Raw genomic sequence first — 19,401 nt, forward strand, 5'->3', positions numbered from 1 at the left:
GGGGGGGGGGGGGGACACACAAAAAAAGCGTGCTGGCTCCGGTTCAGACCGAGGACGGCCCGACGTCTTCCTCTGAACGGCAACTTGGAAGTTTGATAGAAAGTTACGGCTTTGCCTCGCTGCGGTATGCAGCTGCTGGAGGGATGAGATCATTCAGGCAGCCTCCCCTCTCCCTCTCTCTCCCTCTCCCTCTCTTTTCTGCCCCGGAGTCTCGCGAGAAGGCTTAGCGGGGGGAAAAGCAAACGTTGCCGTGGCAACAGTGCTCACCTGTAGTGAGTGGATGGTCAGAGGGGAAACGAAGAAGTCTCACTCTGCTTCAAGTGACCCCAGGTTAAAAAGTACGCAGTTTATTCAATAGCAGATGAAACTTGTCATGTTTTAGCCCAAAGCTCTTTAAGCTCGCTCCAGTCACACCGCTCGTGCATGTTTACTGCTGCGGAGTTTAATGTGAAACAGACAGTTAAGGCCATTAGGTTTGACCTTTGAACCATTATCTAAATCGACTTCAGTTTCAATTGTTTCAAATCATCAGTCAAATCTGATTGGTTAAACAAAAAGCCCTTTTGAGTTTATGACGTATCCACGTTGCAAACTGTGTATTGCGACCTACAGCCCACTGTTGCAGGGTCAGTGTGCAATTTTAAAAGCATTTCATTGAATTGGAAAGCTATAGGAGTCCATATTTTTCTTAGTGTGTTCAGAGCTTTTACTAAAGCTGTCTTTAAACGAACTTTTAGAGTCGGAAGCGAATTGATGGATGGATGGAGGGAGAGTGAGTCACCTGTTGAAAATAACTGATCTTTGGTGATATTTTTCTGCAAGCTGTGAGTAGATGGGAGCAGTGTAGAGGGTTTAAGGAGAGGCCCCTTGCGCTGCTCCTCTTGCTTCTCCCCAACGGGCGTGAAGCTTTTCCTTGCAGTCACACTGAGGGAAATCAAATGCCCTGGCGCATCACGACAGCATGGATATGTAAATATAATATGCAACGAGACTAAGTATTACTACAATAACCACAGCCACTATAAGTGGAAGTAAAACCCGTGAAAAGTATCACTTTAGTGCAGAAACGGCCCTAACCAATCTGGCGCCCTAGGCAAGATTTTAGGTGGCGCCCCCCTACATCAGCAGTGTAGTGTAATGTTGTAACAAATAATATTTCTATTAAATAAGCTTTACTTTGCATTTTAATTAACGTGGGATTATTTTTTGTATTTAGAAATAATAGTACCAACTTTTTTTTTTTTTCAACATTTGTGGCACTGGCGTGGCGCCCCCTGATGGACGGCGCCCTTAGCATTTGCCTATACGGCCTATGCCACGGGCCGGCCCTGCTTTAGTGTTTCTAAATGTACCCACCTGCCATGAGGTCGCCGTGTGGCCTGTTGTGCTGACGTAGATGTCAGCATATGTGCACAAAGCCCTGCGCGAACCTGCAAAGCAGGCCTTGCAAACAGTGCAGACTTTGCATAAAAAGCTAAAGCTGCATGGCAGGTCATAACACAGGTAACGAGGTCACTGTTTACCCTACATGGATGACTTTGGGTTTGTCTTAAGGTGTCACTGTAGTGATAAAGCATTCATGTAGCTGCATGGTTTCAGCATGTTTTTACTTTAAAAATGTAGGTCTGGAAAATTAGTGTGGGAGGCTCTGAGATAATTTTAAAAAGGGATTCATCGGGCAAGAGGAAGCATAATTAGAAGATTGCGCTGTGAATTTTTTGAAAGGCTGTTTCAAATAATTCCACATCCTCCCCACTGTATTTAAAGCTTCATTATTATGCCTACTCCAGCTCTATTTTGGTCGTGCTTACATCAGTGGAGCGCATCTTTATGTTTATATATGGTCCAATTAAAAATCACACCTCAGTGGGAGACGAATTTGGTTTGAAGGTTTTATTCCAGTGCAAACATTATGTGTGTGTGATGAATGTTAATTCACGAGAGAAGTTTAGGATTAAATCAGCAGCACCATCTGCTGGACGAACAGGAAAAGAACAAGAAACAAAAGGATGTGATAAAAAAAAAAAAAAAATCATCAAAGTGATCATTTGCCTCATGCATAATGTACATATGCGTAAACTTTTAACTACACTGTTCATTCATCCACAACTGTTAAGCACTTATAAGGCTTCCGATGATATTCCCTTATTCTGTTTTAGAACATCACCCTCATTTAATAAGACTCAACGGTGTGGAGGACAGCATGACAGCTTTGAGAGTTATGGATGAGAAGTCATTAAGAGATGGAGGCTATTCTTAGGTCTTAGTTAATCTTAGCAGTCTTTGAATGTCAGGCTCTATGTCAATGGTGGGGAATTTTTTGCTGTATCGCTTAAAGGGTTCTCCCTCTGGCCCAATGAGGAATTTCTCAAAGTTCCAGGAGATATCCGTCCTGCTGATGGGGCTCCAAACCAGAAATTTGGGGTCCTGAATGAGAGAATTTGGGTCGTCATCGGGATAGGGGAGTTTGTCTTTCAGATAGGCAAAAACTGGGTGGGTATTTGTTCCATTGACGTCACACTTCTCGAAGATGGTAAAGATGGGCTTGAAGCCTCCACCTGGACGCACGTGCTGCAGTGAATTCAGGATTTCACCATTGGTGCAGTTCTCCTGCAGAGCACAAGCATTCATTGGTTTCACTATGATAGCGAAGATGATTAAAATCCTACTTCAGTATCAAACCATCAGTACCAGATACAGTTTGCACACTATTAAATGATGCAATTCCTGTAACTTGCTTTAGGAAAGAGGAAATACACTAATGCCAATAATACAAGTCAGACTTTAACTCAAACCAGACCCAGGTAGGATTGGGAAAAGGAAAATGTCTGTGACAACAACAATAACACAGAACTGGTACATTAAGTAATACATTTGAGAGGTTTTTAAGTGACTTCAAACTCTGCTGCTGAACTCACCTGATAGCCAAACTGATTGCAAGGAAAACCCAGGACCACCAGCCGATGGGGGTACTTGCTCTGCAGCTGGTTGAGCTCGCTGAAGTCCCGGGTGGTGGTTCCTCAGAGCGAGGCCACATTCTCTATGAGGACCACCCGTCCTCTGAAGACGTTGAAGTCCACAGAGTCTCCCTCCAGCGTGGTGGCCCTCAGGTCGTAGAAAGTCTTCGCGATGAACGTCATCTCGTCCTCTGGTTCTGCCACAGTGGAGGCAGAGGGGATCTCGAGCTGCCTGTATCCAAGCGCTTGGTCACCTGATTCATTTAGGGCAGAAAGTTGCCTTTGACAAGGATCAAATGGCCCTGCGGGAAAGTGATCTCCATCTGCCATCCTATACTCTGAAGAAGTCCGAAATAGATTAACGTAACTAATTGTCTTCTTATCAGGATTTTTAAAGTTTTATCAAGTAAACTGACTTTCTTGAAGTGAATGTAATTATATTCTCAAAGAGTGTTTTAGGGATAAAACTTGCACGTACTTCCTACTTTACGGCATCTCTGTAACATGTATCAGTTTTCTCTGTCATCAAAAATTTAACATGATCCCCCGTCTTTCACGGAGGGTGATTAAAAATGAATGAATCTGTCTGAACTCTTTCAGGACTTCACTCCTTGCATTCTAATGTAATGACTCAGCAAGGTCCCGACACATCTCATTAGCTTTAATATGAAAACTTTAATTTATTAACCCGTACAGTGGTTTTGTTATTTTTTTTGTAACAACCTGCACATATCATTTAAAAAAAATTACATACAAGTGGCAACTTGGCAGAGCCTGAGTACATTACTTCAAAGAGCGGTAACACTCCTTTAGCACACAATGCCAATCACATTTGTAACGCAAATGCACACATTCGTGATGATAATGCATGAGCAAGCATTCAAGGTCTTCGAACATGGCACGACAGAGTCTCCGTCAAAGGAGGATAGTAAATTATGTAAATAACTCCACCCCTGCTGGGTTTGAATTTCGAGGTGTAAATAATTCAGCTCTGTCCTCCGGCTTCTTCGTCATTGCCTCCATCCTCTTCCTCCGCCCTCCTCAAATAAACGATTGTTGATTTGAATCCACAATTCATCTACAGCACCAACCAAATTATTCAATTTTAAAAAAATATATATGAACAAAATATGAAGAACAAGTGACGAAGCAGCTGCTCGGTGCAAACCTGTATTTTAAAGGAGGAAATTGTGGGTATGGATAGTTTTATTACACAAAACAGTGTTCTCCGGGAACCTCAGCAGCTTTAAGATTCAGCGATCATGGAACAAAATTGGCCCTCTGCTGGTAGCTGCTTCTAAATGCATTTAACACAGTGTGATAAAAAAAAAAAAACTTGCAAAAAGTGAAACCCATTCATTAAACCCCTGGGCCAACAAGTCACAGCATCCACAAAGAGGGCAGAGGGGGACCGAATCAAGTCAGAGCGCCTTCAACTATAAGCTGTGGCACCATGATGGCCATCTTGTTTCTAACAGGCGCAGCTCCTCTGAGGAAGGTGAGGGACTGTGCTCTCTTTGTCTTCCTCCAGACCTGCCTTATCCAGATAGCTGTCCAGAGATCCCAACAGGTTGTCCACGTCCCTCTTGTGAGCCTGTAGCACGAGTTCTGTCAGACGTTCGAATGACTGGAGGAAGAAGGAAGAAAGAAAACAAAAGAATGCGGCGGGGAATTACCCAGAAAAAAATGTTGCCAAGAAAATCCACTACCTCACTGATGTTGATATTCTTGGAGGCACTGGTTTCAAAGAACTCCATCCCATAGGATCCTGCTAACTACAGACAATTGAAGCGCATATTTTTAGAAATAATAAAACTATTTTATACCTTTTTTCTCCAAAACTATATAAATATAATTTTAAAAAATCAATTAAATGCAAAGGCGATACTCTGGCACAATAATACTGATTAAACAGCACAGGGTGTCAACAGTGTGAAGATTTATACATATTATGCACTTGCATGGATGTAGGTGTATCCTTCAGGCTTTGCTGTGTGCTGTGTTAATATTATAACATGCAGTAAGAGGTTTATAAAAAGTTTATCTTATTTAGCGATATGATTTTTAAAAAGATTTCACTAAATGTTTTAAACGTGGGAGGAAGCGTTTGTCTGTCTCAGCCTAACCAGTTGAACAGTATTCTATTTTAAGAGACATGCTGGTATCAGCCATTAGTTTTTGGAAGCTGGGACTTTGATAGTAGTGCCTCTAAAAGCCTTTTCTCCCTGAAATAAGTTATGCCAGAACCATATTGCATATTTTCTCAATAAAAGTTCTTCTCAAATATGCAAAAGTGTTTTTTTAAAACCTCAAAAATAAAGTCAACATTATTCCCAACATGAGAGCAGCGACTGAGTCTAGTATAACTGAATATTTTGTAGTATTTAGTATCTAGATGGTCCTGGTCTGTGTGAAGAGCTCGGAGGAACGTTCATTCTGATGAATGACATTTGGCTGTAATTCAACGTCTAATTTAACAGGGTCAGAAAGAGTTCATATTGGTGTTTCTACAACATGAACAACTACTCATCACACACATGATCTGTACAACCGTCCGGATTTTATTTGGGAGTGTTTTCAAGTCTTCACCGTGTCTTTGTGGTAAAAAGGCCTGAGGCTGTCTGAGCAATAGAAACAACTAAGAGCCTGCCAGCACAGAGATAGTTGTGCGCACACTTCTCGAATCGAGCTGCCAAGTTGCCCGACAGACAGGTTGAATTTGTATGCAGTGTGTGGATTGTTTGTGTAGACTGTGTTTCGAGCTGATCTGGCAGCTTAAGTGACATTTATGAAACACACAAAGCTTTCCAGCGCAGGTATTACAGTAATCATCATCAAGTTTAAGGAAGTTTAATGGAAGAAACTGGAGGCCACCAGGAGACTGACTTACAATATGGGAGTCTGTATATTATGATGTTGAGTACTTAAAACACAATCTCCAAATTAAAATCAATAATATACTAATTAAAGCACAGCGGAAAATAAGGCTCAATCAAACCTTGGTTCCTTGGTTCTTTGACACTTCCCTCCTGAGTGAATCATCACATTTGTTTCCTACCAATATGGTCTCCATTTTTTGGGTAGTATACTAGAAGAAAACAACAAAAACTGAAGTCAAGCACAGGGATAGTGGACTTCATCATCCTGTCAGTCACTCTAAGCCACTGATTGTTTAGCAAGCAGCTAAAGTTCAGTCAGCCAGAACACAAATACTGGACAGCTGCGAAGGGCAGCGAACAGAGTGCTTATTGCCTTACTTCATCCACATCACTGACCCACTTGGCTATGTGCTTAAAGGACAGCTTGTCTGTGACGTCGTAGACAAAGATGACACCCTGCATAAAAAGTGGAAAGAGGACTAAGGAATCAAAGCTGCGTTACAGAAATCTAAGTTTACTCTTGGCTGCTCATACTTGCGCCCTCCTGTAGTACTGTTTGGTGATGGTCTGATAGCGCTCCTGACCAGCTGTGTCCCTGCATGGAGGACCAAACACATATCAGCAAAAGGGAATCACCCATGGCAGCAAGTGTGAATGCAATGAAAGAAAAATGTCACTTACCATATCTGTACTCGCACCTTGGTTCCATCTACCTCCAGTGTTTTCATCTTAAAATCAATTCCTGACCAAAACAAAGAAAATGCAAATACAGATGTAAGCTGGGATGCAACCTCCAAAAATACAATCACAAACTGCCAACAAATGTCCCTGAGGTTCATTGAGGATTCCTCGGAGATACTGTTATCTAAACAGGTGTAAACGACACTGAGGGATTTCTGTGCTAGGAGACAGAATAAAGGTTTGCAACGTAACTTTGCTGGTTTCTATTCAACTAGTTCTTTTAATCTACTTCTTATTTAGTTTTCATCATGCTAGCAAAGCCAAAATCCACTCAAAGACAAACATTTCTGATCCTACACTATGTACAGTCATGTTAAAGACTCTCTGCAGTCCTGTGAGGAAGCGTACTCAGATGTACTTAACTGATCATCAACAAGTGTCATCACATCTATAAAGCCAGAAGTTATGAAAGGTTTGCTGATCTGTCGCATATCCCAGAAGTAGACATCACAGTAAGTTTAACCCAAGTTCAGTGGCAGAAAATGGCAAAAAAAAAAACAACAACCCTAGAGCTACATCTCAGACCCTAAATGATAAATGGCCTGTATTTATATAGCGCTTTACTAGTCCCTAAGGACCCCAAAGCGCTTTACACATCCAGTCATCCACACATCCACACACTGGTGATGGCAGCTACATTGTAGCCACAGCCACCCTGGGGCGCACTGACAGAGGTGAGGCTGCCGGACACTGGCGCCACCGGGCCCTCTGACCACCACCAGTAGGCAACGGGTGAAGTGTCTTGCCCAAGGACACAACGACCGAGACTGTCCAAGCCGGGGCTCGAACCGGCAACCTTCTGATTACAAGGTGAACTCCCAACTCTTGAGCCACGATCGCCTACATGCCTAAATTAGCATCCGTCCTAGGGCCAGTTTGGAATCACCAAACTTTTGGACTGTGGGGGGGAGGCAAAGAACCTGGAAGGAACCCCTGCAGGAACAGAGAGACCAACCAGCCAGTAGCTTTGAACACAGGACATTCTTGCTGTAAGAGGCAGCAAGAACCCAGATCGTACTAACCATCACACCTCCAATGTCTTTTGGACAAACCAGACCAAGGTGGAGATGTTTGGCCATGATGCACAGCACTACATTTGGCAAAAAACAAACACAGCATATCAGCACGAACCCCTCTTACCATCTGTCATGCACGGTGGTGGAGGGGTGATGATTTGGGCTTGTTTTACCTGGGCACCTTGCAGTCATTAAGTCGGCCATGAACTCCTCTGTATACCAAAGTATTCTGGAGTCGCATGAGGTTATTGGCCCGACAACTAAAGCATGACCGAAATTAGCAAATTCAATAGTTTCTGTTATAGTCCAATGTGCCAATAAGCCATGACACTACAACTATGACGACTATACTACTGTCGATATATCTTGCAAGAAAAGATTAATGAAAAGACTGAAGAGATCCTTTCATTTGGCTCCTGTGATGGATATTTATAAGATTTTTTAACACTAGTGGCATGATTGAAGTTAGAATAGGAAAGAAGTAGAGCAGGAAAAAAAGGAAACGTGTGATTCTGATCAATTGGACAACTTGGAATCTGTTCTCTGTTTCCTTCCATATTTGGAACTGTTACATTTAACATTAAACCCTGAACAGTTTTTGTTTTTTTCTTTCCGTTACGCTGCCACCACACTTTGTGGAATCAATAAACTCTGTGTAATCCAATCCCAACATTGTGCTCATAAAAAAGTTTTCTGTCAGGCATTTCATATGATCATTGACCATAAATACATTTTTGTTGGCGATGCAGCTTCCTAGCCCAGTTTGAGTGAAACGAAGAGGTGCTACTGAATCTGAAAATGCACCTACTTTACATAACAATCAAATCCCAATCTCACTGTTTTCAGTGTCTGTGAATGAGCTCCTCCTGTAGCCCGTTTCTGTCTCGCCCTAAGGATGGCTTTCCTCTTTTTGCAATTGTTCACTTTTATCATGTAAGAATCTGCGTTTATGTAATATATGCAAAGCTGTCCATTCATCCTGCATATCGGTATCCTTTTGTTCCAGCGCTTCTTTCACTGCCTGATGCAGATCTAAAGGCACGGCTGGTGATTTTCTTTTAGCAATGATTTCATCATCAGACACTATTCCAAATATCCAAATCCCATGTAAAGCCTTTCCACTCTGCATTTTCTGGTGTGACTTGACCCTGATTATGCTCCACAGTCTAACAGGTAAACAGGGCCTACCACATTTTGTTCCAACTCATTAGTATGTGACACAATCAGGAAAAGTGGCAGTACTGATATGAAGCACTAATGGCCTCATCAATCCGCAAGTTCCAATCAAGGGGGGAAAGATATAAGATAGCATATCAAATAATTTGAGAGCAGAAGAAATAGTCGTCTCCCTTCCCATTTCCAGTACGCTCGTGACAGAGACGTAATTTATCAGACCTCTTCTACGTGTCTAACCTTTAATTAAGCAAAAACATTCCATCTTATACTTTCATTGTGCTTTAGCGTGGGCAACAGAAAGCCTTCTAGGCAAACTTTCCCATGTGAGGCTGTTTGAACTTGAGGCCCTTTAATCCTATAAGTAGGCCCACTTTTATATTCTGAACAAATGGGAAAGCTAAAATAAAATGCTCTGAATGTTAAAACCCTGCATCTACATTCATCCAGGGAAAAGAATTTCCCGGTGTTTAACTGGTTCAACCTGTGGGGAAAAAAACTGATATGAGTTTTGGAGAAAGCTTCACTGAAAACCTGTTGGATGGCTTACCGATGGTGGAAATGTGTGTAGTGTCAAAGTCACTTTCCGTGAACCGGCGCAACATGCAAGTCTTCCCAACCCCCGAGTCTCCGAGCATGAGCAGCCGGAACAAGAAGTCGTACTGTTTAGCCATGACCCAAAACTAAGCGATGATGAAAAAACATGCCTGTCTGATGCGGCGCTTGAAACTGGCTGCTTGTCCTCTGCTTGGGTGATGCGTTCAAGGCCCCTCGGAAACTTTCACGCTGAACTCAAAGAGCGCCACTTGATGCACTTTACAAAGTCAGATGTCTTGGAACGTTTTTCTAACATTTTTGTGGTTCGTCGTGTGCTTTACTATCACCTTCAAATATTTCAGTAGTACTTCACCATCCTACATGTCGTTCTTGGTTACGCCTGCAATTTCCTACGGCACTGGAAAGCAGCACACAACCTGCGTCTTTGAACGTTGTTTCCTGTAGAGGGAGCGTCAGGACACATCACACTGGCCCAAGTCTAAATTCAATATTTAAACAATGATTGATGTCATTTTATGTCGCAAATAAAAGTTTATATGTTCCTCGATGCTCATATTTTCTACTTTATCTCTAAATATGAGTGAAAAGACAAACACATATATCTCCGTGTGTAGCCAATCCAGTCCTTGTGATCTAGGAACATTTAAAGGTTTATTTCTACCAAAGTTTCAACAAATCCTTCTTATCATTTACCTTAATTCCATCAGCAAATTCTGATTCTCAAATCCTATTAAACCTGCCAGATTATTGAATTAACTGGCTCTTTAACTAAACCTGCATTTAACACCAAAAAAAGGATGCTGTTGGGGATGCCTAATGTGCAAAAATCAGGCTATTTTTTTTACATTAAAAACACAGGAGTCACAAATTCATCCAAAATGGATAAAATAGTTTATTTATAGTTTCATAATAAAGGTATGCCTTATCTTGCAAGACAACCGTTGGCAGTATGTACAACATACCTGTAATTTCCATGGAATGGAACAAACAAATCTTATAAGGTACACACTAATTTATCTCTGCAAAAAAAAAGAGAAACATTCCCAGCACAGGCAAATCAAAGGGAAGGCTTTTCTTTGCAGAAACGACACCATTTAAGAGTATACAGTGTTATATACCACACACTGAAAAGGAACTTCCATCGACAAAAATAAAGGACAATGCCTTTAACTGCATTGTGCAACATTCAATATCAATGAGGGGATTTTTTAACCACAATTTATTTAAAAATATTAAAAATAGAGGAAAATAAATAGCTGAAACTTTGAAATATCAAGCCAAACATAATGGGAGTTCAGACATCAGATTATATAGGTATATAGATATAAGGGTAAGAAATTCTTCTTGGTGCATGACTATAAATAGAGGGATTTCTTTGATTACACAACATTTCAAAAGACAAAACTTTTAGTCAACTACACAGAATAAGGAGGGCTGCATTTTGCATAACAGACAGGGTTTGTTTTTCCAAAAGCAACTTCACATTCTTTTCTGGAAAAATATTAATATTATTATTATTAAAAGGTAAGGTATTCCTACCCTTACCGTTTGTCAAAAGTCTCACACCTCCACCGGATTGGAGAGGTTGACCAAAACAACCAATAGGGAAAGGTTATTTTTGTAGCTTTACTCAAGTCTTGTCATCTCCACATATATGAATGGTTATTATGAGGTCTGAAAGGCATAAAGTCCTTCAAATCTGCAGAGCTGCCTCAATTTGGGGATTTTTAACTTTGTTGCTGGGCCACGAAAGGAGTGACAGGATGCTTGCCAGAAGGATAAAAGAAGGTAGAAGCGTTTTATACATAATAGCACCTCTCTCACACACGATCTCCACCTCGTCTCCTGGGCTAGCGCAAGAAGGCAGGGCTCAGTGCGGACAGGCAAGAGGAGCTGGGGCTGGTGGGTAAAAAGAGTCTGTCTAAGGAGCCGGGGTCCACCAAAATCTAGCTTAGCTCCAGGCGCAGCTTCTTCCTGTTTGGTGTCTCGTCTGATTCTGATTCAGAGCTGGAGTCGGACCCACCATCAAAAGCGGACACGGCGCTCCCTTTGCGGTTTGTGTACAAGCTGCTATCGGAAGAGTAGTTGGTCTGGAGCTGAGTGTTCCCCTTGGCCTTCTCAAGTGCACGAACTGCAAGTCGTACACAAAGATAGAAACAAACGTTGTTTACGGCATCTGAGATTGAATCCACGTGACAAAAATGTGCGATACTTATTTAACAAGAGCACCGCTTACCCTGCTGCTCCAGCAGTGCATTCTGCTTCTTTAGATCGTCAATATCTTGCTGGTGGGTGTGGTTTTTTCGTCTCATGTACTGGATGTACTCCGTGGCTTTGTCTAGAATCTGTGCTCGGGAAGCCTGTTTAACAGAATTCTGTGAGGCCCGTGTGAAAAAGCAGCCAATAAAGTGCATGAATCTGTTATACACAGTTCAGAGTGTGTTGCAATTTAATCTGGATTCAAATAAGAAGTTAACAAGAACTATTCCAGGAGTCAGCGACCTCGGGCAGATGGGTCAACGCTTGTTTTGTAGTACCGTATTAAACCAACAGCGCAGGCTGACCACAAATGTTGATGCCACAACTTTGCAGCAATGCAAACTTGAGCAACAGCGACTGTGTTTGTTAGAAATATGCAGTGTTAACACAGTATACAGATTACTAACCAGACTGAAAATCAGTGGCAGTGGGCAGTGATCAATTCAAATTAGAAATTTCTGGTCTAAATCATCTTCAGTATTAATCTGAGGTAAAAGAGTGAGTGGCTGCAGCAATCCGTAAAGGCTCTGTCATTATTTGGACCTGCATTTCAGTCAGGATAGAAAACAACGCAATTACAACACTCTCGGTCGTGGATTGGCCTCCCCACAGGCTGGACCTCAACATTATTGAAGCAGTGTTGGATCATCGTGACAGCAAATGTAACAAAAGAAAGCCAACATCCAGAGAAGAGCTTTCAATGAACTATTCCTGAAGACTACTATAAGAAAGCTGCCTAAGAGAGTTCAGGCTGTGCTGAAGAATAAAAGCCGTCATACCACATAGTGATTTTCAAGCTCATTAAAACTGTACAGACTCTGTTTTTAACTTACATACTGTACTTTCATGTATGTTTGCACGTGTTTCGACAGAATTTCCCATTTTCCTAGCAAAATATAAAGAAATGAGGGGTGGCTTTTAGATTTGCATAGCACTGCATATCTATTAACTCCAGGTTGAGCATTATCAGCTTCAGTTTCACTTGTGATGGCAGACCAGCGCAGGTACAAGTTAAAAGCAAACGAAGATAAAGCAGCTGGGATTCAACACAGTACTACAAATCAGGCTTAACAGAGGAGAAAATGATCTCATCTCCATGTTGACACAACAACTGTACGTTAACTGCCTTTTGAACTTGAATAGTATTAAATATGAAATGGACAGCATAAGCAGAAACATCACTCTTCATCCAGCATTTATTTGGCAAAGCTGCCAGAGTTTACAGAGCTGCTTGCTTTGACAGCAGTGTCTACAAGCTTGTTAAAATCCACCAACGAGATGAATGATCTTGTGAATCATTATCAGACACGTCGTTAATATTTGGCGAGGCATCTGTTTCTACAAATAACAATTTCCTCCTTCCTCTAGGCATGACGGAGAGATGACGAGCATAGATCTGGATTCTGGGGCACAATATGAATGGTCTATGGCAATATATAGATAGTTTCCTCACCTTCTCCCCTTGTAGTGCAGGCACAGAGTCTCGTAAACTGTGAAAGCTGTCTTTAATGTGGTCCCTGCGTTTACGCTCCAGCGCATTGTGATGTGCTCGCTTGTCTGCCTGCAAAGGGGAGAGAGAAAGTTTAGGTCATTTACAAAAAAACTACATACGTCCGCTTCTTTAACATACAGACACTTCACCCGTTGCCTACTGGTGGTGGGCAGCCTCGCCTCTGTCAGTGCGCCCCAGGGTGGCTGTGGCTACAATGTAGCTGCCATCACCAGTGTGTGAATGTGTGCGTGAATGGGTGGATGACTGGATGTGTAAAGCGCTTTGGGGTCCTTAGGGACTAGTAAAGCGCTATATAAATACAGGCCATTTACCAGGCCATACAGAAGTGATTTAAACTGCAGTAAGAGAAGGCCTCATCTTTAGACGGTTATTGCGTGTATCTGGGTTAATATCAATATATGCACACAAGCAGGAACCTGTGCTGGAAGTATTTACAAGGACACGATATGTTTGCTTTCAGGGTTGCACCAGCAAATCTTAGTGGTAACTAAAATTCAACATTAACTCAGTCTCAACTCTTCCTTTGCCTTTTTTTCTTAACACGGACTGGATGATAGATAAAAAATCCAATTTTCTGTCTTAAAACAAGGTGTTCCTTGTTTCGTGAGTCACTAAGAGTCATGTAAGATCCGTTTGTGGTTAATAACTAGCTTTTAAATGTAGTGATTACAAATATGTGTGAAAATTTTCCAAATGAAGAGATGGGGAGAACATGCAAACTCTATATGGAAAGGCTGCGGCTAGATTTGCACCCAGGACCTGTGCGTGTTCTCCCCATTTCTCTGTGAATGTGAGCGCGAATGGTTGTCTGGCTGTCTGTGTTGGCGCTGCAAAAGACTGCCAGTCTGTACCCCACCTCTTGCCCTATGGCAGCTAGAATAGGCTCCAGCTCCCCCATCCACAACCCAGAACTGGACAGACGGGATGTAGATCAGGTAAATTCAAATATTGGTATGGTATTATTGTAGCTTTTTGCTCTTCTTTAAATTAACCTCATTCTTATTTTTTAGGGGTTTTTTTCTCACTGTTGTATATATTTGATAAAAGATGTCTCTCACTAAGTGAGGGTTTTACTTTAACTATTAACTCACTAACTGTACTATTTCTATTCTGTATCCTGTCGCTGGACTTTGTCTTGTGAGATCAATAGAGTGTGTATCGATCTATCTATCTGGGCGGCCGTGGTTCAGGGGTTGGGAAGCTCATCTTGTAACCGCAAAGTTACCGATTTGATCCCCAGCTCACTCTGTTCTGATCGTTGTGTCCTTGGGCAAGACACTTCACCTACCACCTACTGGTGTTGGCCAGAGGGGCCGATGGCGCGATATGGCAGCCTCGCTTCTGTCAGTCTGTCCCAGGGCAGCTGTGGCTACAACTGTAGCTGCCTCCACCAGTGTGTGGATGTGAGAGTGAATGAATAGTGGCATTGTAAAGCGCTTTGAGGGTCTCGAAAAGCGCTATATAAATCCAATCTATTATTATCTATCTATATCTCACTCATTACAACATGTTGCTAGGCCAGATATTAAAGTTAGTATAAAACGGATCATTTTTAATTTAGGTACTGGCAGAGATTAGAAGGAACATTTTACTTTCATTTTCTTTGTTTATGTAAGAGCAACACTACATGTCAATGGATATCAACGTAAAAATGTAGATTCAAACATGGCAGATTTGACTAAAACTGCTAATATCTCGTGAACACATCATGTAAAACTACACAAAATGCAAAAGACAAACATATACATCAAAACAAACATAAACAAAAGACAAATACAAACAATCTGCCTCACAAAGTTAAAGCTCATCACTTGAAATATGGATGTGAAATTTGAGCCTTTGCTGAAAACTGTTTTTAGGAAGCATTTCTAAACTTAATGGCTCAGTAGCGTTAGATGCACGGCACAATGAGAGCTTATGAAGCCTTACAGTAAATGTATAGGTGGCTCTAATAGGATCTACACTAGAGTTGGAATCCATAGTTCTGAGAAATATGTGGCCATATTTAGGTCATGTTCTCAGATTCATGCTCAATTAAAACACCACATCGCACTTTGGGGTGGGAAAATGCAACTGCTTATTGCAACACGAGGAATTCAAACCTGCACGCACAGTGGGCGTACTGATACATTGGCAGAGTGGTTAGTTGTAATGCAACTACAGCGCTGGATTTTTAGCAAGAAACCACAATTTAACAGGTAACAAGGGCTTGCAGAGAAATACTGAATAAATCGCCGGGCTTATAATCAAGAAAACACAATAACATGACATGAATTCAGTTGTACGATAGGAGAACATCGAGTACTGTATTCTCATTGAGCCTCGGTTTGCTGTATTAAATGTGTGTGCATCATAGCCTGACTTAAATCACACGTCAGAGCTAAAGATACAACCAACCACGACATTTCAACCAGCTAGCTGTCAAGTATGCTAACTATATCTAGGTAGACGTGAAGGGATTACCCTTTTATGCAACGAATAAACAAGGGCTGCATTTAGCATCTAAACTAAATAAATAGTAAAAGCATGCGTGGTATAGCCGACAGAACCGTGTTATATTTCTGAAAGGAACATTATGTCCAAGCAAGCCGTCAGTTCACCTCTCAGAAGAGCTGACCTTGTGTCCTGGAAGAGCTTAACTGCTGTTTATGATTGGTTTTATTTATGTTTTTTTTTTCCATATTTGCAGTTTTAACACAGCGTTTTATTTCAAGTTTTATTGATCACGTGACAGCAGGAATACGGTCCACCAGAACGAGTGATTTAAGTTATAAGAGCATAAAACAGCCCTCTTTATTTTGCTGAGCTGCCCCAAATAAACGACAAATGTCGTAGCGAGGCTACCCAACTTATTCACCAGTTCCGTGTGCGACTTTCATTTGAAAGCCAGCAATTAAGAGCTCAAACGCCCCCCCTAACAGCTATCTCCATACAGGCTTCAAAACCTAGTGCTAGCCCAGAGAAACCCCCGCTAACTAGCTAGCACAATCAAATAGCATATTTTGAGAGGAATGTGAGTTACTGTGTAGCTAACAAACTGGCTAGCTACTTCTAGAAGAAACAAAAAGACATACATCGCTGTCGACTTCGATGTCATCGTTTTCGCTCATTCTTCGATTTTAAAAAAGGTATGAGGGGGGAAAAGAAATAGAAAGTATAGCAAAAGCTGGAAGCAGATAATTAAACCAAGCACGGAACTCTGCTACAGCAGAGACATGACAACCAACCGCTTCTCCACACGTGATTCGCCTACACACATGCACGGGGAAAACATCTACAGCGCAGGCGCAGTAAAGCAAAGGCCTATGGTAATTGAAGTAACTTGGTCCAACACAAAGCTGATTTGCATATGTCATGTTTTTGGAGCTGAAACTATATTTCCCACAAGTCCGCGGAGTTGGGTCGCCTTCAAAATACATTTTATCCCCTACAATCACAGCAGCTTGTATATGAGAAATCTCAGTGTGGTTTCTCAAATAGAACATGATGTTCTTTGTTGTACTGTGGTATATTACAATGGCAGAAAAATGATTTAATCACCTGCTGAATTTGTAAGTTTGCTCCAGTAAAAAGAAATGAACAGCCTCTGATTTTTATGGTAGTTTCTTTGTAACGGAGAGAGGCAGAATATCAACCAAAAATGCAGAAACAAAAAAACACGTTACATAAAAGTTATACTATTATTTGGATGTCACTGAGTGGAATAAGTATTTAATATCCAAGCAAAACATGACTTAGTTCTTGGTGGAGAAATCCTTGTTGGTATGCATAGCGGTAAGACGTTTCCTGTAGTTGGTCTTGAGGTTTGAACACATCTGAGGAGGAATTCTGGCCAACTCCCCTTTACAGAAATCCTTTAGGTATCTTGGCTGCTGTTTGAAACTTAAGTTCCCTCCACAGATTTTCTACAGGGCTGTGTGGAGACTGGCTTGACCACTCCATGAGCTTAACATGTTTCTTGTTTAGACACTCCTTTACTGCCTTTGTATGTGTTGGATCACTGCCATGCTGACCCATTCACAGCTCATTATAACATTTCTGAAGGAGGTTCTCATCTACATGTCTTTAATCTACATGTCTGTACTTTACTGTGTTTGGAGGAAGAGAAATGATGAGTGCGATCCAAAGAACATCATCCCTCTTCCTCCAAACACTTTCTCCCACGCCTTTTCTAAATCATTTAGATGTTCACTGGCAAACTAAAGATGCACCTTCTTGAGTGATTGGACCCTATGGGTGCACCATGATTTCACTCCATTATGTGGTCGTCTTGGTGACTGTGGTCTAACTTCCCTTCATATAATAAACAAGCATCTCCCTTGTAGTTTTGGAATGACCCACCTTAAGACAGAAGGTGATTGATGGTCATTTTATATTTTCTGTTTCCGAATAATCACACTAGCAATGGTCACCATGTCACCACGCTTCCTGCTGATGTTCTTATAGTCCATTCCAGCCGTGTGCAACTCTACACTCTCATCCCTGACGTCCTTTGACAGCTCTTTGGTCTCATTCGTGGTGGTGGAGACGCTGGAATAGAAGAAATTGATTCTGTGGAGAAGCGTGCTCTATACACATAATGGGCTGAGATCAGTAATATCAGTAATTGATTGACTGATTGATTAAACACATTACACAAACATTATAAACTGCTTTACATATCATTGAGTCAAATACACATCCATCAGTCATTTTGCAGAATCTTGACTGTATATTTACATTATGATATCAGACATGACATATTAGCTTAGATTCAACAGTCTACTGTTCAAGTGGAGATTATTAGCAGTGTTGTGTGCGACAATATCTGCTCTTTTCTATTCCCAGCATATAATTATAAGGCCAGATGGTGGCCTAGCTCATTTCAGCTGCCCTCCCCCACCTTCTACCCATAGCTGTTCATTGTCAGAGTATACGAACTTCAAATAGCTGCAGCACTGCAAATATACTCCTTAATAATCAGGAATGTTTAAGAAAACTAATCCTGATTAATGTTCACATTAATAGAAATGTCTGCAATACGTGTTTCTAAAAGGAGATGAAAGTTCAATAAAAAATATATAAATCAACTGAATCTTTGTGCTCAGTTAATCTCATTGAGATTCAGATGTCAACAGGAGGATATCAAGAATCAATTATTCATACTGCAAAATACCAAAAATACCCCAATATATCAAAGGTGAAGGCTGTCTAATGTTAACATGTTGTATTAACAGTAGAGTGTTAAGAGATGAGTATCACAATAAGCTATTATGGCATATTGTGAAATGACCTATATGTTGTTTATGCTCGTGTTTGACAATTTCTCCCACTTCCCCACATGACACTTCTACAGTCCTAATTGCTTTACAGCAAATCCTCAAACACCCTCGCACTCAGTGCTTAACGGCTCGTTAACGCTGCTCATGCTTTTGCTCCGTCAGCTCCGAGTCTCTGCTCTTTCTCGTCTCCGGCCCTGGCAGCTACTAAAATAGGGAAGGCATGATTAGATGATGTTCGCCAGCTGTGACAAGAAGCCTCCCCCTGACACCACACTGTAAACCCGCTACTCCACCCCTCCTCTCCAGCCGAGTCACAAACCATACCACCACACCTATAAAGAAGTCAGTCCATCACTATATTTCTCAGTTTTCTAATTGTGTGGATGCCCTTTGAGTTCCTGTTTCTCTTTATTAAGTGTGCCTATGCCAAAAGGCACACTTATTACTATTTCTCGGATTTATTCTTCTTCTTCTTATTATTATTTTCCTTTTTCCGCCTGAAATTTTACAGCGTAACTCGCCTCTCACCGCGATCTAATTCTGACTGCTCATCACCCTTTTTTCCAGGCGCCTGGCCCCTTTCCAGGTGGCGTGATTGGTAATGAAACGGATCTTCAGACCAAAGGTCGTGGATTCAATCCCACCTTGTTCAACATTTTTTTTTCACTACAAATTTATACACTATCACAGACCTGTAATTTATATTGCTAATTTATTACAATTCTGCAAAGTTTTATGATTTTAGCAGCTTTTCTAATATGGACCTCAGATTCTTGTCAACAGTCCATGGCAGAAATACATACAAGTACACAGCCTGATGAAGCAGACAGAAGCCCTACCTCTGATTGGTTCAGCATTTACACCTCTTATCACTACAAATCTCAGCCTCTTCTGCTGTTTTCATTAGAATTTTAAGCTTTTCCAGAAATTCTGCTGATTGAACTCTTTTCAGCAAAATATTCAGGATTTTAACCTCTTTTCTGCCCAAATTTTGCTTATTCACCTCTTCTGCAAAATCTTCAGCCTTTTCACCTCTTATTAGCA

At 41.3% G+C, this 19,401-nt stretch overlaps 3 protein-coding genes across 6 annotated transcripts; all 3 read right to left on the bottom strand.

Annotated features, from left to right (window-relative positions):
- Positions 1 to 1,878: 1,878 nt before the first annotated feature.
- gpx2 (glutathione peroxidase 2) lies at positions 1,879 to 3,287 on the bottom strand (the record flags this gene model as incomplete). The annotated part of the gene is made up of 2 exons (XM_080871183.1): positions 1,879 to 2,610; positions 2,919 to 3,287. The coding sequence occupies 2 exons, from the start codon at positions 3,285 to 3,287 to the stop codon at positions 2,257 to 2,259; spliced, it is 723 nt and encodes a 240-aa protein (XP_080727309.1). The 3' UTR covers positions 1,879 to 2,256.
- Positions 3,288 to 3,612: 325 nt separating this feature from the next.
- LOC308389750 (ras-related protein Rab-15-like) lies at positions 3,613 to 9,748 on the bottom strand. 3 transcript variants are annotated; one of them, XM_080871275.1, is made up of 7 exons: positions 9,317 to 9,748; positions 6,518 to 6,578; positions 6,371 to 6,431; positions 6,233 to 6,292; positions 5,956 to 6,045; positions 4,667 to 4,732; positions 3,613 to 4,584 (listed from the first exon to the last, which is right to left on the bottom strand). In XM_080871275.1, exons 1-7 carry the CDS (start codon positions 9,438 to 9,440, stop codon positions 4,429 to 4,431), a joined length of 618 nt encoding a protein of 205 aa, XP_080727401.1. In that variant the 5' UTR covers positions 9,441 to 9,748; the 3' UTR covers positions 3,613 to 4,428. The 3 variants fall into 3 exon arrangements, with proteins under 3 accessions (XP_080727401.1, XP_080727400.1, XP_080727402.1); XM_080871274.1 differs by having other exon boundaries at positions 6,215 to 6,292; positions 9,317 to 9,741; XM_080871276.1 differs by lacking the exon at positions 4,667 to 4,732 and having other exon boundaries at positions 6,215 to 6,292; positions 9,317 to 9,746.
- Positions 9,749 to 10,203: 455 nt separating this feature from the next.
- On the bottom strand, positions 10,204 to 16,345 carry LOC308389087 (protein max-like). 2 transcript variants are annotated; one of them, XM_080870233.1, is made up of 4 exons: positions 16,171 to 16,345; positions 13,037 to 13,144; positions 11,561 to 11,699; positions 10,204 to 11,455 (listed from the first exon to the last, which is right to left on the bottom strand). In XM_080870233.1, exons 1-4 carry the CDS (start codon positions 16,204 to 16,206, stop codon positions 11,271 to 11,273), a joined length of 468 nt encoding a protein of 155 aa, XP_080726359.1. In that variant the 5' UTR covers positions 16,207 to 16,345; the 3' UTR covers positions 10,204 to 11,270. The 2 variants fall into 2 exon arrangements, with proteins under 2 accessions (XP_080726359.1, XP_080726360.1); XM_080870234.1 differs by having other exon boundaries at positions 10,205 to 11,455; positions 11,561 to 11,684.
- Between the last annotated feature and the right edge of the window lie 3,056 nt (positions 16,346 to 19,401).

Source organism: Rhamphochromis sp. 'chilingali', assembly GCF_963969265.1.
Source record: "Rhamphochromis sp. 'chilingali' genome assembly, chromosome: 21".
Lineage (NCBI taxonomy): Eukaryota > Metazoa > Chordata > Actinopteri > Cichliformes > Cichlidae > Rhamphochromis > Rhamphochromis sp. 'chilingali'.